Consider the following 18,342-nt stretch of genomic DNA (forward strand, 5'->3'; position numbering starts at 1 on the left):
TCATCTCACTTCTAAAGGGTCTGACCCTTCATTCTGATGCTGTGTCCCCCAAGTCCTAGTGATAGTGTCCAATGCTGAAACCAGGTAGGGGAGAGCCTCTAAGACTAGAGAACTGGTTCCCCAGTCTGCCACCTGCAGGCCATCTCTAAGTGACTTGTCTGGCCCCCCAGCTCCTCCAGGAGCATTTATTTGGCCTCATGTGATCCTAAGTAAACCACATAGCACTGTCCCTGAAATTGGCTGGTTGGGTGGTGGATGGAATGACTGAATTAGCTAACCAATCAAACAATCATTTTTCATAGATTCATAGAATCCAGAGTGTGGAAACAGAACACTTGACCCAACAAGTCCACACCAACCCTCTTAAGAGTATCCCACCCAGACCCATTCTCCCACCTTATCACTCTGCATTTCCCATGACTAATGCACCTAACCTACATATCCCTGAATACTATGGGGCAATTTAGCATGGCCAATTCACCTAACCTGCACATCTTTGGACTGTGGGAGGAAACTGGGCAAAGCCAAGCAGACACGGGGAGAACGTGCAAGCTCCATACAAACAGTCACCAGAGGGTGGAATCAAACCAGGGTCCCAGGCACTGTGAGGCCGCAGTGTTAACCACCGAACCACTGTGGCACCCTTCTAATAGATGCATCTCTAGCAGAACAGCTCACCTCGCTGTACCACATATTACATTAAACTCAACTGTGGACTAGTTAAATCACTACAAAGATGGGGAGGCAGTGGCATACTGACAATGTCACAGGATTAATAATTCACAAGAACAGTCTTTTAGGGACATGGGTTCAAATCCAGATGGTGAAATCTGAGTTCAATTAAAAAAACATGGAATTCAAAGTTTGTCTCTGTATCCTTCCAGCCTCCTGCTTGTCTACCTTGGATTCCAGCATCTGCAGCTTTGTTGTGTCTAATGATGACCACGTAGATCAAATTGCCATCTGGTTCATTAATGTCCTTTCGGGAAGGAAATCTGCTGTCCTTACCCATTCTGACCTACATGTGCCTCCAAACCCACAGCAACCCTTTTGATTTTTAATAGCCCTCTGAAGCACTGCTAGCCAGCCACTCAGAGCAAGGGGCAATTAGGGATGGACAATAAATGCTGGCTCAGCCAAACATGAACCAAACCAAACCCGCCTCCAGTTTTGACACGCAGTCAGGGAGTGGTTCAGATGCCTGGAGTTGGGCACTCAGGAATCTAAAATGCTCCATCTTGGTGCAAAAGCAGCCCAGGTACCAGCTGTGAGTGAGAATTGGTGGTGGCTAGGGTGGGGGCGGCAGTGGGGTGCTGGGGCTCCTCTCCCACAGTGTCGGCCCAGCTCCAGGACGTTAAATAACTTAAGTTTCAAAAATGCTGACCTTCATTTTAAATCACCTACTATGGCTTCCAATTGGAAGGTCTATATTCGGCCCTTTAGTTTCAGGAGCTTCATCTTCATTGTTCGCGAAACCTGTCCTAACAGGCTACAGCACTGGAATAGATCCTTCGGCTGGTGAAATACTACCACCAAACTATTCTAATCCCATTTTCCTGCACTTGGCCAATAACAAAGAACAAATAAAATTCCAGGCCTCCAAGCTTGCGTTGATCCAAATCTTCTATCTAAACCTGTCACGTATTTTCAAAGGGTCTGTATCCCTTTACTCCTTGACCATTCATGTATCTATCTAGATACATCATAAATGACACTATCGTGTCCACCTCTACAACCTCCACACATCCGCCACCCGCTGAATAAAGAGCTTTTCACACATATCTCCCCTAAACCTTGCCCCTCTCACTTTGAACTTGTGACCCCTAGTAACAGAGTCCCCCACTCTGGGAAAAAAGTTTCTTACTATCCACCCTGCTTATATCTCTCATGATTTTGTAGGCCTCAATCAGGTCCCCGCTCAACCTCTGTCTTTCTAATGAAAATATTCCTAATCTACTCAACTTCTCTTCATAGTTAGAGCCCTCCATACCAGGCAACATCCTGGTGAATCTCTTCTGCACCCTTTGCAAAGCATCCACATCCTTTTGGTAATGTGGTGACCAGAACTGTACACAGTATTCTAAATGTGGCTGAACCAAAGTCTTATACAACAGTAACATGATCCACCAACTCTTGTACTCAATACCCAGTCCAATGAAGGAAAGCATGTCGTATGCCTTCTTAACCACTCTATTGACCTGCATTGCCATCTTCAGGGAAGAATGGACCTGAACACCTAGATTTCACTGTACATCAATTTTCCACAGGACTTCTCCCTTGTATGTCTTGGCTTCACATGTGCACATCTAAATACTTCTTAAATATCAGGGATTCTGCCTCTACCAACCTTGCAGGCAGCGAGTTCCCACCACCCTCTGGGTAAAAAAAATATATTCCTCCCATCCCTTCTAAACCTCCGATCCCTTACCTTAAATCTATCACATGGTCATTGATCCCTCCATCAAGGGGAAACGTTTGTTCCCGTCCACCCTATCTATTTTGATGATTAATCATTAAACTGGTTACTGAATCTCCCAGAGCCCCTGACAGTGGATTTGGGATGTGGAAACAGCCCCAACTTCTGTTTGCTCCTCTCCCGAGATAAAACCAGCATCAAGACAAACAGAATGAGAAATTGGGAAAGACAGAAAAGAAAGGAAATGGGCAGACTGTATACACATATTAAAAGTGACCCATACTAACTTCCATGAGAACCTTCATAGCCATGGGAATTTGAGGAGATAATGCTTCAGTCCAATTAAATGTTGGGCAGTACAGTCTTAAAAACCAGTTGCAGGAACGTTAATGAATCAACAATTGAGCACATACCAACCTTTTCCAATCACCTGGTCCATGTAAGCAGTTAAACATTCTTGAGGGATCAGAATATCTTTTACTTCTTCCAGTAGCTCCGGCCTCAAGTTTTGTGGTTGGATTTCTTTAGGACTTAACAAGGGGATCGCTGCACAGTCAGCGCTGCCTTTATAGCCTCGAAATGTGATTCCACTGGACCCAGACGTCGTGTTGGGACTGAGACCTAACCAAGAGAAAAAAAAACTTTCCTTGAAGAGGCCATATTCTCTCACTTTTATTCATTTGGTTATCTTTTGGAAATGTTCAATTTTAAGACATGTTCTGGAACTCTGTTGAAAATGTGTTGCTGGAAAAGCGCAGCAGGTCAGGCAGCATCTAGGGAACAGGAGAATCGACGTTTCGGGCATTAGCCCTTCTTCAGGAAGGGCTAATGCCCGAAACGTCGATTCTCCTGTTCCCTAGATGCTGCCTGATCTGCTGCGCTTTTCCAGCAACACATTTTCAGCTCTGATCTCCAGCATCTGCAGACCTCACTTTCTCCTCTGGAACTCTGTTACCCTACCAGACACACCATGTCTCTTAGTGACAATCTTTGTATATCGGTGATTACTATTAAATAGAGATTTCCAGATGGTTCTATTCTGCATTTGTACATTTCCATGTGAAAGAGAAAATAGAAGGAATGTTTGCATTTATATAGAGGCTTTTCATAATTTCACGAGGTCTCAAAGCATTTTTCTACCAATTAAGTCCTTCTGTGATGTAGGAAATGTGGTAGCCAATTTGCACAAAGTAAGCTCCCACAAAAGGCAATGAATTATTTTTGGTGATTTGGCTGAGGAATAAATATTGACCCTCACACTGACAGGAACAAGGTTTCTCTTCACTGAGGTAACACCATGTAAAGATAAAAATATATATAAACAATTGAAAGTGAGTATTCAATGGAATGCAAACATTCCTCTTTCAGGGTGGCTTCAGTTACCAATAAAAGCAAACACAGTCTCTGGGTGTTTTCCATAGGGGCCTACGCAGGAATGGAAAAAGCACACTACATAACAAATTCTTCACTTTCAACAGCTACATCAGTTACGATCAGTCAGAAATACCATTCAAGCTCAGAAAAACTGGGTGTAAACAGCCAAGTACAAATGTCTTTCACGTGTCATGAGCAGGTACAGAAAATAAACACAAAGGTTAATGGAATGATGGCCATAATACCAAAGGGACTGGGATAAAAGGCTGCACAAAATCTTATTTTAGATCTTAACTAGAGTATTATGAACCGTTCTAGACACCACATCTTAAGAAGGGTGTATTGACTACAAAGGGAGTGCACCACAGATTGACGAGAATGACGCATGGACGCCAAGGGTTGTAAGATGAGGAGAGATTACACAAATTTGGGTGTTATTTCGTAAAGGCTTAAGGGTTCATTTGATCCAGGTTCGCAAGACTTTGAGGGGAATTCCTGTAGTAGACAGAGAGAAACTATTTGCTCTAGTTGGAGTCTAGGGCAAGGTAATCTAAATATTAGAGGTAAATGCTTTAGGAGTGAATTTAGGGAACACGCACAGAGTGATGACATTTTATAACTCTCTCCTGCAAATGGTAGTTGATGGAAGATCAATTGTAACTTGTGAATACAACAGCAATACAATTTCACTAAGCATTAATTATGGCTCTCTCAAATAAGACAACGTAAAAACATTATTTCAAAAATTTCATCTGGGCATCAATCTCACTAGATCTGCAGGGAGAATCTTATTGATATCGGTAAACTGAACACATAATAACCATGGGTTGAAGTACTCATGTCCTTCCATCGACATCCACAGTCAAACCTCAACAAGTGCCAGTCCTTAAATTTAAAATGGCGAGAGGGTGCAGAGTACATTCATTTAAAGAAAAACAACTTTCTCTTGAAGAACGAGACTGCCTTGCATTTAACAAAGGAATGTTAAAGTAAAATTGCTGATGGGAAACAGATTTTGTGGCATTAGAAGCTGAATTCATATTGGACTCACGAGAATCCCTGTAGTCGCTGGGAGCAGGTGGGACTGCATTGAGAGATATCATATTCACCGATGCCTCCAAACGGTTCAGTAAGTCTGCATGATCTGGAAGACAAGATAGCATTTTTGTCAGTTGGCTTAAAACTCCATACTAAAAGCTTATTTGAACCAAACATAACGCATTATAATTAAATAATATACCTAGCAAAGATATGTGTATATTAAGAGTTGGTTCATTTTCAGCAAATGGATATCTCACATCACTCTACACCACATATTCTTGAATGCTGGTAATCAAATTACCTTTCTGCCATGATTCAGAGGGTGCAGTCTTTCCTGGCTGAAGCCAGCATTTGTGGCCTATCCCTAATTGCCTTTGAAGAGATCATGGCAAGTCACATTTTTGAACCACTGAAGTCCATGTGGGTCGGGCCTTCCAGGATTTTGACCCAGTGACAGTGAATGAATGGTGGTGAAGTTTCAAGTCAGGATGTTGAGTGGGATCAAAGGGAAACTTGCAGGCAGCGATGTTTCTATGCATCTGCTCCCCTTGTCTTTCTAGATGGTAGAGATCATGGGATTGGAAGGTACTGCTGAAGGAGCTTCAGAGAGTTGTTGCAGTGCAATGTAGCCTGTACACACCACTGCCACTGGTGTATGTTTAAAGTTGTGGACTGGGCGTCAAACAAATAGAATTGCTACAGTGCAGAAAGGGGCTAATCAGCCCATTGAATCTACAATGACCCTCTGGGGGACATCACCCCAGACCCATTCCCAACATAACCCTGCATAGCTAAACCACCCACTCCTGGACACTATGGAATGCTTTTTTAAAAATGTAAGCACAGCCAATCCTCCTAACCTGAACATTTTTCGGCACTGAGAGGAAACCCACACAGACATGGGGAGAACATGCAAACTTCACACAGACAGTCATCCAAGGCTGGAACTCTAGTGCTGTGAGGCAGCAATACTAACTCTGGGCCGCTTTGTTCCAATAGCACTGAGTTTCTCCACTGTTGTTAGAACGGCACCCATCCAGGCAAGTGGAGTCTTTTCCATCCATGGAACCCCTACAGTGTGGAAACAGGCCACTCAGCCCAACATTTCCACACCACAGCATCCCACCCAGACCCATCCTCATCCGTGTAACCCTGCATTTCCCCATGACTAATCCACCTAACCTACACATCCCTGGATACTGTGGGTAATTCAGCATGGTCAATCCACCTAACCTACACATCCCTGGATACTGTGGGGAATTCAGCATGGTCAATCCACCTAACCTACACATCCCTGGATACTGTGGGGAATTCAGCATGGTCAATCCACCTAACCTACACTACAATGACCCTCTGGGTGACATCACCCCAGACCCATTCCCAACATAACCTGCATAGCTAAACCACCCACTCCTGGACACTATGGAATGCTTTTTTAAAAATGTAAGCATGGTCAATCCACCTAACCTAATATCCCTGGATACTGTGGGGAATTCAGCATGGTCAATCCACCTAACCTACACATCTTTGACTGAGCACCCGGAAACCAGAGCACCCAGTGGAAACCCATATAGACACAGGGAGAACATGCAAACTTCACACAGACACATACCTATGGGTAGAATCAAACCCAGTCCCTAGTGCCATGAGGCAGCAGTGCTAACTACTGAGCCACGGTGCCACCCTTGCCCATTCTGTGTAGTTGATGCTGTTAAGTATAAGGAGATTGTAGTGATAAAATGCCTCGCAGTGAATTCAGCATCCATAATCAGTCAGGTGGATTGTTGGTGTAGGCCAAAACATGGTTTCTGAGTCTAGTACCAGAATTGGATTTAACCGTGCAAAACACCCCATCTGCCCAAATAAGCAGATACAAGATTTTAGCCGACGGGAGAAAATTGAGAATCCAAAGGATCATGGGGAGAGAACAAAAAGAACTTTCATTTGCAGATCGCCTTTCACATCGAAAAGGGATGGTATATTTGCCTTCAGCAGGGTATCTTTAACTGATGTGGCAATGCTTATGTTATCCCATGTAACAGAAGAAACTGGGAAATATACAACTATTACCTTCACAGGTGCATCCACATCAGGGCTAACATTAAGCTGTTCGGTTAGAAAGAGTAACATGCTTCCAATGGTATGTCATGATTCAAGTGGTCTGAGCTAAGATAGATCTGTATACCCACAGGTCTGTTAATATCACAATCATGTCTCTTAAAGATATACTGATAGTAAGAATTTGCACAGTATCCCCATTTTATTTAATCAAAGATAGTGAATTATCTCAAAAAACAACATGGCTGTACATCACATGTTGTCAATTCAATAATTATACAAACAGGTTAAAAAAAATTTAGAAGATTAACAATTTAAACTCCAAAGTAAAGTTTGCTTTGGGAGGTCTAACAGCTCATCCTGATTTGTGAGCGACACATGTCTGGAAATATTTGCATAGTTCTCTGTTGCACTTGACTATCTTGTCACTTAACATCAACACACAATTATCACCAGAGTTTTCATTCCTAATCGCTCTGTGCATGACTAGTATGTTATGTATCGGTCTGAGCTGGTTTTGCTTCCTACTCATTACAGCACCATGATCAGTAATGACTTTGCATAGATCTAGATTGATTGCATATTGTAGAAAACTTTGCTTATATTCGAGCCTTTGCATGCAATTTAGGGGAGGTTCTGGCGTTGTGCCAATACTATGAGCCAATAACCAAAAACTCCAGGCTAATGTTATGGCGATAAAACAAAGAACTGCAGATGCTGAAGATTTGAAACAAAAACAGAAATTGCTGGAAAACACAGCACGTCTGGCAGCATCTGAAGAGAAAGTAGACTTAACGTTTCAAGTCCAGTGAGCCTTCTTCAGAATGGCTTCAGACTGTTGTGGGGAAGTGGGTTTAAATCACAATGGCAGTTAATGAAATTGGAATTATACACTGTGAGACTGTTTCTTACAAGTTGTATAATGGAGTGCCACTTTGATTTGATTTGTACTATTACTGTCACATGTACCTGGGTACAGTGAAAAGCTGTGTTTTGCGTACAGTACAGGCAGAACATACCATGCAAAGTGCATTAGGGTAATAGAACAGACCAGGGAATACAATGTTACAGCTGCAGAGAAAGTGCACAAAGAGCGAGATCAACATTAAAGTTAAAAAATAAACCTGAAAGAACTATTAATACTGTAAATCAGATACAAAAGCCGAAGTTGCTGGAAAAGCTCAGCTCCCCACAACTGACGGTCGCTCGGAAAATGTTAGTTTATACATGAGAAAGGGTCACCGCACCCAAAATGTTAACTCTGACTTCTTTTTCCAGATGCTGCCAGACCTGCTGAGCTTTTCCAGCAACTTCTGTTTTTGTTTCTGATTTAAGTTTAAAATCTGAGGTCTATTCAGAAATCTGCTAACAGCGGGGGAAGCACCTGTTCTTGAATCTGTTGCTGCGTGTGTTTAAGTTTTTGTATCTTCTGCCTGTCAGAAGAGTTTGGACGAGATTATAAATCAGGGTGGGAGGGAGCTTTGATTACTTTGGCTGCCTTCCCGGGGCAGTAAGAAGTGTAGATGGAGTCAATGGATGGGAGATTGGCTTGCATAACTGACTGGGCCGTGTTCACAACTTTCTGTAGTTTCTCATGGTCCTTGGCAAAGACATTGCTGTAACAAGCTGTGATGCATCCAGACAGAATGCTTTCTATGGTGCATACATAAAAATTGGTAAGAGTCTTTACGGACATGCCGAATTTCCTTAACTTCTGAGCAAGTAGAAGTGTTGTCATGCTTTCTTGACTGGAGCGTCAACATGGGGTGGACCAGAACTGATTGTTGGCGAGCTGAGGTCGATGCCTTTCAGGATACATAATGGCAATGTGTGGGCGGCACGGTGGCTCAGTGGTTAGCACTGCTGCCTCACGGTACCAGGTTCGATTCCAGCCTCGGGCGACTGACTGTGTGGAGTTTGCACATTCTCCTCGTGTCTGCATTGGTTTCCTCCGGGTGCTCTGGTTTCCTCCCACAATCCAAAGATGTGCAAGTCAAATGAATTGGCCATGTTAAATTGCCATAGTGTTAGGTGCATTAGTCAGAGGGATATGGCTCTGGGTGGGTTACTCTTTGCAGGGTCGGTGTGGACTGGTTGGGCCAAAGGGCCTGTTTCCACACTGATCTAATTTAATATGTTGGCATTAGCTCCTAAGTCTTGCCCTTTCAGGAGTTATGATACTAACAGTTGCAAAAGCTTCTGATTGCCATAAATTGTTGACATGGAGCATGAGTTAACAATATGGAAAGCTTGACCACCGTGTGAAAATTGCCTTTTATTTGATTGGCTCTGAGCCTCACTGATGCGTTTGCATTTACACACCTTCTGAACATTTTTCTTACTGCCAGATGGTGGTTTGTGTTGTCTTGTTGGTAACTTGTGTTTCATTCTGGCATCTGGCTCAACCTTTCAGAAACTGATTGCCTGCACTTCTGTACCCCTATGTTCCTTGGTGCCACAGGTTTACAGATGTTGGGAAAATCTAGACAACATTTGGGTAGGTACATCTAACTCTATCTGTCGCGGAGTTTGCTGGGTTGGAGAGCTTTGCTGTTCATCGCAATAGTGTTTGCTGTACTCAAAGCACATGATTGCTGTTGACCTGCCATTATGGCTTCATACTTGTGCCCATGCTCAAGCAATGAGTCAATGGTACAGCTCCTTTCCTTTCCCAGGAGATCCTTCCTGAAGGCTTTATTGAGTGTACAGGTGATGACTAACTCAACGTCAATTGCACTTTGGCAAAATCACACTCGCGTCTTTTGCTGCAGCACCTTCTGACAAGCTGATCAATAGACTATTGGAGTTGCTGTCTGTATGACTTGGGTTGGACTCTGTTAGACCGGAAATTAATTCTTAACAAGGTATTAAGTACATTCTGGACCTTTCACATGGAGATCAGAAATGCTAATTCTGCAAATTTGATGCTAATTAATTGCAAGCAGGATTTTCACAGCTCCTTTCTTGGGATCAATTATTGCTCGATCTATGGAATGAACTCAACTCATTGTTTAAGCAGTAATGTGGTAAAGGAATCATTGAATGATCAGTTCATGATTAACTGTATGCTTTCCATTTCTGTGTTTTTTTGAAATAGAGTGCAGTGCTTGATCATTTATTTTACATTTTTTTCTTTTCCTCTTTCTTCTTGTTTTCTTTTATATTTCTTGTTGTTACTGTTTTATTCACCTAGGTCCCTTCCAGAGTGCTGTTTTAAAGGGTAGTCTTGTGTTCAAAATTGCAGATTTTAGCTAATAGATATTGTCTGCACCAAATAAGGAGGGATGACATCATACTGGCTTCCCTCCCATTTCATGCCAGTTTGAAGAAAAATAGTGAAATGAACCAAACTCTTGCCATAGGTAAGCCTTCTTAGAGCTAGATATATTTTTGAGTACCTTTTAGCTGTGCTTTCTTTCAGGAGGGATTGTAACTATGCTTTCAGGGCCAGACGGCTTCTACTTTTTAACTTTTCTTAAAATTTCATGCAAAGGGTAGTGCGTGTATGGAATGAGCTGCCAGAGGCAGTGGTGGAGGCTGGTTTAATTGCAACATTTAAAAGGCATCTGGATGGGTATATAATTAGGAAGGGGTTTGAGGGATATGGGCCAAGTGCTGGATAATGGGACTAGATTAGATTGGGATATCTGGTCGGCATGGATGAGTTGGACCGAAGGGTCTGTTTCCGTGCTGTTCTTCTCTATGACTCGATGACTCTATCTGAACATCGGGCTGGAAGTTCATTTCATTTTGAAGGGGAGAGGAAAGGAAGTAAAGTAATCATTGCCTCAGCTCAAGTCTGTTACCTTCAGCCTTTTGTTTCTACATTAGGGGATTCATATAGATTTCTAGTATTTAGAAGGAATGTAGATTATAATCGAAAAGCCTTGGGCCTGCTCTGCCATTCAACAGAATCATGGTTTATCCAACATTCCTGATGACCACTTTCCTGCCCTTCTATACAACGCTATAAAGTGAGGTCAGCTCTTTTCCACTGCGGATTTTGTTTCATTCTGTCAGCTCACCTCCCCCCACCCTCGCCCTCACCACTCCCTCTTTCCCAAACTGTTTGTCCTTTCTTTCCCTCCATGTGTTGGCTTGGATGATGAGACTTGCCGGTAACCCTGGTAACCCCCCTGGAATAGGGCAAAGGAGTAAAGGAAAGGAGTAAAGAAGAAGGCAAAGTTACCTCTATTTTTCTTCCTGTATATCAACAGGATGGCCACAAAAATCATTGCCACCAACAAAATCACAATAATGCCAATGATAATTCCCAAAATGGTTCCAAGACTTTCTTCGACGTAGATGACGTACCCAATGTCCTTCTCCACATTATTCACCCAGAGCTAAGGGGACAAATGAGAGAAGAACAATGACATTTTTTTTTAAAAGTCCGAACAGAAAATGTTATTAAGGACTAGGTTTCCCACCCATTAGTTTGGGGCTGACGGTGGTGTAGTGATAATATCACTGGACCAGTAATCCAGAACCCCAGGCAAATGTTCTTGGGACAAGGTTTCAAATCCTAACCAAGGTAAAATTTGAATCCATTAAATGAAAAAGCATATCTTCTTTCGTGAATTAGCTTAAATCTATGACCTCTGGTTCTCGATGCTAGAGTGTGACAGTAGGGGCATGGACAGAAATCACGGGTCCTGATGTGACTCATGGCACAAGCCCCTGATCTGAGCACAGTGGGGACCCTATATCCACAGGCCCTGGTTATTGGGTCTAATGTACACTCCCTCTCCAGTGTCTCAGGTCCTGGCAGCACCCAACAGTGGGCATAGAGAAATGACAAATGAGATGTGTCACATTATGGTGGGGCAAGATGATACAACACATTGAGGCACGAGAGATAAAATCCCTCTGTGGCCTTCTAGGAATCAAAACTACAAAGGTGTCTATGAAGAAAATGCTGCAAATCTCACAACAAAACAGCAGAAAATATAGTGAGAACATGTAAAGAGATAAATAGATCAATATGCCAACCTTGACTGGGAGCCCTTCACTTGGGATCCTTTCAGTTTCAACAGTGCAGGTGATCTCTTGCACTAGGATCTTTGGTTCACAAGTCATGTCTCCTACCAAAAGGGTCACATTCAGACAGTTCTTCAGATCGAACAACTTTGCATGCTGTCTCCATGGAAACAAAATGAAAATCATGTCAAAAAGAAGTTGATAAATAAACAGATTGCCTTCTAATCTTCTCCCATACTTCCAGCAAAATGACTTTTCATGTAGAAACATAATGTTGTTTTTTTTCCCCTCACCTTCAGCCCCATGTTTGAAATCATCAACTAGCAGCCTGTGATTTACCTTATGCCCAACATGTCTCCTTGAGCAACTGTCCACTTAAGCACCCTTTACAGAATGGTTTATTTAGAAAATGAAGGGGGATCCGATGGATGTGTTTAATATGGAGTGGCAAAATGGAAGGCCAATCAGCCCATCAAGTCCAAACTGGCTCTCTGCGGAATAATCCAATCAGTCCCATTGCCCCCACTCCATTGTTACGTTGTCTTTCCCTCACGTGTTTCTCCAAGTTCCCTTAGAAATGAACTTTTGAAAAGGTGATTAAAGGATTGGATGGAGTAGAGGGAGAGAGAAACATTTACCTGTGGATATGGCATCTAGATAAAAAGGAGGGGCACATATAGTTTATGATCGAGCTGGGTCAATCAGGATGAAGCTGTTGTTGAATGGCTGGATTTATTTGTGTCACAACACAAATGGGAGTGGGGCCTGCACCCATCATGTCAGCAGTCTGTGTTAAAACAAATTAGTTGACTCCACCGTGGAACACCTCATTCCAGTCAGCAGCATCCCATAAGCATCATTCAACAAACGTTGCGAGCTTATTGAGCCTAACTCAATTACATGAAGATACTTTAAAAATAAACTGGGCATCCTTTTTCTCAGTCCAAGCTTTTCTCCTTAGCTGGCATAAAACAACGTTTCACCCACTGTGCAAGTTTCAACCCCCTTGATATTCTCAGGGTGCCAGCACCAGTCAACACCCACTGATGCAACGGTACCTGGATTCCATGCACGGGTTCTAATGGTTGAGGGTCTCATCTGTACAGCTAAACCTATGTCAATGCTGAGACATCTATCAGGCATTGCTTAAGCAACAATTTGGATAACCCCACATTTGGTTTATACATCAGTCCCTTTCAATACATAGTTCTTCTTGGGTTTTTTTTGTTCACAAATTGATGTGTATAGCTGTGTAAATTTCAAAATAACGATTCCAAGAAAGCATCCCAATAATACAGAATTTTCAATCTACACGCAAATACCTTTCCCATTTTATAATGGGAGATGAAAAGCCAGAAAAAAAAATCAACTCACTTTGAACTCAATTTCATCTTGGTCCTTGGTTAGCTTGTATATATAATCCTCATCATCAAATGGAAAGACCTCATAGTCTTCCTTGTATTCGACCTCAAATGTCTTCAGGTTCTGCACACCATCCATAATCACAGTGAGCTTTCCTTCCACTTCCTCATCCTCAATTGAAGGGGTTTCACACGTCATAGTCTCAGAAGACACTGGTGGCGGGTTACACAACTGCAGTCAGGAAGAAGGGTATTTAGGATTGCGCAAATTCTAATATATCCCACTGATTCACTGAGGAGGCTACAGGAGACCAAGAAAATGCTGGCTGGGAAAAGACAAGATCCCCAATTCGGGGCCACAGAAGGAATGACAGAAAGATTTCTTTTCTCTCATTCAAAGCTTTATGGAAGAGGGACAGAGTAAGACAGACAGAGAAACAAAGAAATAATAAAGTGGAATGGAAAGAAATAATATCAGTCCATGTACACCACATCCATCTCATTAGCCTCATTGAGGAAGTTAGTTAAACATAATTAGCTTGTGACAAATCCATGATCAATTTCCTTAATAAATCAATAATTGTCAAAGTGACTGTTAATTTTGTCTCAAGGTATTGCTTTTGAAGGCTTTCCCACTGCTAATTGTGGGGTCAGTTGGCTGGATAGCTGGTTTGCAATGCAGACTGATGGGGTTCAATTCCCACACCAGCTGAGGTTACCATGGAAGATGCTCCTTTTCAGTTTCTCCCCTCATCTGAGGCATGGTGACCCTCAGGTTAAACCACTACCAGTTCTCTCTCTCTCTGTAATGAGTCTGGTAAGATTATGGTGACTTTACCTTTCCTCACCACCAAGGTTAAATCAACTGGCCTATCCTTGCTGAGCTCATCCTTGCATCCTTTGTTGAACAGGATATAATATTCACAATTCACCACTCTACTACCATCTCCCCTCAATATCCTTTGATGGACCTCATCCCAATCCTGTTGACTTTGCATTTTTAAATATGCCCGCCTCTCTAATGGGGTTGCAATGTACTACAGCAACATGCACATCATAGTCTAGAGCTATGGAAGGCGATAGGCGAGACAGCAATTTTCTTCCCCTCATGCCGCTGACTAGAAATAACTTCTTGCTCTTACCATCTCCCACACTGGTGAGAGTTGGGAGGAATTGCAGTTTTGTTATGCAACCTGATATTATGATCACACATTCCTTGGCTACCAAGGCTTGGATTGAGACTTCAACCCAAAGCTCTTGGTTCAGAGTCAGGAACACTACCCACTTTACCACAAGCCATCCAACCAATCAAGTAAATCCTCTTTGCTACCTTTTTTCAAATGAATTTTCAGCCGATCCAGTTTTGTGGGAAAGAACGATGAAACCAAGATGAAACATTTTTAATTCAAAAACATACCTTTACAAATGTGTCATTTTTGTCGTCGGTAAATACTAGTTTCGGTTGATAGACGGAGTTCAGATTGGTACCACTGATGGTGATGTTGAGGCCACTGCAGGAACAATGGAATAATAGATACGTGAAAGAGAGAGGGTCAGACTTGCAGACAGAGAGCCACAGACACACATACACTCTGCACAGTCAACATTGGCAGGAGACTGAGTAACTTCTTTACTTCTCTGGGAAGTAATCAATTATCAGTCCAGACCACAAAGAGAAGATCATCACTGGGCACAGTGGGAAATTCTTCCACCCTGAGAAACACTTCAATAAAGGCCCAGACATAAACAATTCCTGCCTGTGTGTGAGTACGCTGTGGGTGTGCACGTACTGTTATTTGAAAAAAATAACTTCAGTTTTCTGCACATCACCTCCTGGCAGAAGCCGAGGAAATGCGTGAGAAAGAGGATGTGATTTACACTGCAGCCATTTTTCCAATGGGATTGCTGTGGATGACTATTTTGTTTTAAATCTTGAGTTTAGAAACGTAGGAACAGGAGGAGAGCAGGTAATCATCGAGTCATAGAGATGTACAGCACAGAAACAGACCTTTGGTCTAACTCGTTCATGATGACCAGATATTGCAACCATTTGCTAGCACCCGGCCCATATCCCTCCAAACTCTTCCTATTCATATACCCATCCAGACGCCTTTTAAATGCTGCAATTGTATTCGCCTCCACCACTTCGTCTGGCAGCCCATTCCACACATGTACCACCCTCTGTGTGAAAAAATTGCCCCTTAGGTCTCTTTTATATCTTTCCTCTCTCAACCTAAACCTATGCCCTCTAGTTCTTGACTCCCCCACTCCAGGGAAAAGACCTTGTCTATTTACCCTATCCATGCTCCTCATGATTTTATAAGGTAACCCCTCAGTCTCCGACGCTCCAGGGAAAACAGCCCCAGCCCATTCAGCCTCTCCCTATAACTCAAATTCTCCAACCCTGTCAACATCCTTGTAAATCTTTTCTGAAGCCTTTCAAGTTTCACAACATCCTTCTAATAGGAAGAAGACCAGAATTGCACCCAATATTCCAACAGTGGTCTAACCAATGTCCTGTACAGCTGTGACATGACCTCCCAACTCCTGTACTCAATACTCTGACCAATAAAGGAAAGCATACCAAACGCCTTCTTCGCTATCCTATTTTCCTGCTGCTCCATTTTCAAGGAACGATGAACCTGCACTCCAAGGTCTCTATTCAGCAACACTCCCTAGGATCTTACATTAAGTGTGTAAGTCCTGCTAAGATTTGCTTTCCCAAAATGCAACACCTTGCATTTATTTAAATTAAACCCCATCTGTCACTTCTCAGCCCATTGGCCCATCTGATCAAGATCCCTTTGGAATCTGAGGTAACCCTCTTCGCTGTCCACTACACCTTTAATTTTGGTGTCATCTGCAAACTTACTAATTCTCCCTCTTATGCTCACATCCAAATCATTTATATAAATGACGAAAAGTAGTGGACCCAGCAGCGATCCTCGTGGCACTCCACTGGTCACAGGCCTCCAGTCTGAAAAACAACCCTCCACCACCACCCTCTATCTTCTACCTTTGAGTCAGCCTTTGAACCTGTTCTGCCATTCAATAGATTGTGGCTAATCTATGATTTAACTCCATCAAAAACTTCTATTTTTCTTGTACTTCTTTTACATTTGGCTCACAGAATGTACTAAACTCAGTTTTAAAATTAACAATTTACAAAAACACTTGCTAAATTTTAAACTGCATCTCACAGTCCTAGACTCTCCAACCAGTGGAAAATAATTTTGTTCTATCTGCCTTATCAGTCAGGCTGTCAGTTTTATCAGATTGTAAGAGCTTTGATGTTTCCTTTAGAAGTGCATTTCAAAGCTTTCCATTGCTATTACACAGCTCCTGAGTTGTGGACATAGTGGATACTGGGTGAGTGGTTTTGGAGGATGTGACAGGGTGGGGGGTGGGGCACGAGAACATCAGAAACAAAAGCAAGAGTTGACCTTTGAACCTACTTCCCTCATCAATAGAATCATGGCTGAACTTAATGAGGCTTGAAGTCTACTTCCTTGCCCATGAAGTCAAAAATCTGTCTGACTGAGTCTTGTGTGTATTGAGTGATCTAGAATGACATGGTAGCTCAATTGTTACCACTACTGCCTCATAGCACCAGGGAGCCAAGTTCAATTCCACCCTTGGACGACAGTCTGTGTGGAGTTTGCACATTCTCCTTCTATCTGTGCGGATTTCCTCAGGTTGCTCCAGTTTTCTCTCACGGTCCAAAGATGTGCCGGTTAGGTGGATTGGCCATGCTAAATTGCCCATAGTGTCCAGGGATGTTCAGGCTAGTGAACTATCCATGGGAAATGCAGGGATAGGGTAAGGAAGTGGGTCTGAGTGTGATGATTCTCTTCAGAGAGTCCGAGTGGACTCGCTGGACCGAATGGCCTACTTGGTGAAAGTGAGGACTGCAGATGCTGGAGATTAGAGTCAAGAGTGTGGTGCTGGAAAAGCACAGTAGGTCAGGCTACATCCGAGGAGCAGGAGAATTAACGTTTCGGGCATACTTCCACACTCTAGAGATTCAGTGAATGTAGGATCCGTTCTCTGGCAAAGAGGATCCCAGACCTTAAGGGGCAAGAAGGGTGCATGAAGGGTGGGGGGAAAGCTTTCACGGAGCATGACACTTGGATAATGGGGTTGGGATTGGAGAGCATGATGAAGGGTTAAGGATGACCAGAGAGATGTGGCCTTCTAATCCCAAAGGAGGCAGCAAATCCGAAGCTTGCACATCCACATCTGTGGGAGGCTGGAGTATAGCGGGAAAGGGAGGAAGTACTCTGACCCCTTTTGATCTCAGTAAATATTGTTAAAAGCAACTGTACCAAGGCAAGTAAGTAGAGCTAAAATAGAGACCAGCCACAATCTAAGTGAATGGGAAAACAGGGGTTGAATCACCTATTCCTAAGTTTCGCCCAAGAAATGTTGCATACACAAACCGCAACACGTAGACCATGCTAGCGGATTACACAGAGAGAGAGAGAGAGAGAGTAAAAGGGAATGAAACAAAGACAGCAACTTCACTGCTTGACTTAGTCACTCAGTTGGCTAAATGGCTATGGCTTAGACAATAGACAATAGGTGCAGGAGTAGGCCATTCTGCCCTTCGAGCCTGCACCACCATTCAATATGATCATGGCTGATCATCCTCAATCAGTATCCTGTTCCTCCCTTATCTCCATAACCCTTGATTCCACTATCCTTGAGAGCTCTATCCAACTCTTTCTTAAATTAATCCAGAGACTGGGCCTCCACTGCCCTCTGGGGCAGAGCATTCCACACAACCACCACTCTCTGGGTGCAGATGTTTCTCCTCATCTCTGGCCTAAATGGTCTATCCCGTATTTTTAAGCTGTGTCCTCTGGTTCGGCACTCACCCATCAGTGGAAACATGTTTCCTGCCTCCAGAGTGTCCAATCCTTTAATAATCTTATATGTCTCAATCAGATCCCCTCTGAGTCTTCTAAACGCAAGGGTATAAAAGCCCAGTCGCTCCAGTCTTTCAGCATAAGGTAGTCCCGCCATTCCAGGAATTGACCTCGTGAACCTACGCTGCACTCCCTCAATAGCCAGAATGTCTTTCCTCAAATTTAGAGACCAGAACTGCACACA

At 43.0% G+C, this 18,342-nt stretch overlaps 1 protein-coding gene across 4 annotated transcripts in view; it reads right to left on the reverse strand.

Moving 5' to 3' along the window:
• Positions 1-18,342, reverse strand: part of mst1rb (macrophage stimulating 1 receptor b) — a 140,846-nt gene that overhangs the window by 14,689 nt on the left and 107,815 nt on the right. For all 4 annotated transcript variants that reach the window (XM_043707707.1, XM_043707703.1, XM_043707706.1 and 1 more), the window contains 6 exons: positions 14,648-14,741; positions 13,244-13,462; positions 11,882-12,025; positions 11,079-11,235; positions 4,842-4,934; positions 2,834-3,037 (listed from right to left, as the gene is read on the reverse strand). In XM_043707707.1, coding sequence (XP_043563642.1) covers positions 2,834-3,037; positions 4,842-4,934; positions 11,079-11,235; positions 11,882-12,025; positions 13,244-13,462; positions 14,648-14,741 — 911 coding nt within the window. The remainder of the gene's footprint in view (positions 1-2,833; positions 3,038-4,841; positions 4,935-11,078; positions 11,236-11,881; positions 12,026-13,243; positions 13,463-14,647; positions 14,742-18,342) is intronic.

This window comes from Chiloscyllium plagiosum, chromosome 18 (genome assembly GCF_004010195.1).
Source record: "Chiloscyllium plagiosum isolate BGI_BamShark_2017 chromosome 18, ASM401019v2, whole genome shotgun sequence".
NCBI lineage: Eukaryota > Metazoa > Chordata > Chondrichthyes > Orectolobiformes > Hemiscylliidae > Chiloscyllium > Chiloscyllium plagiosum.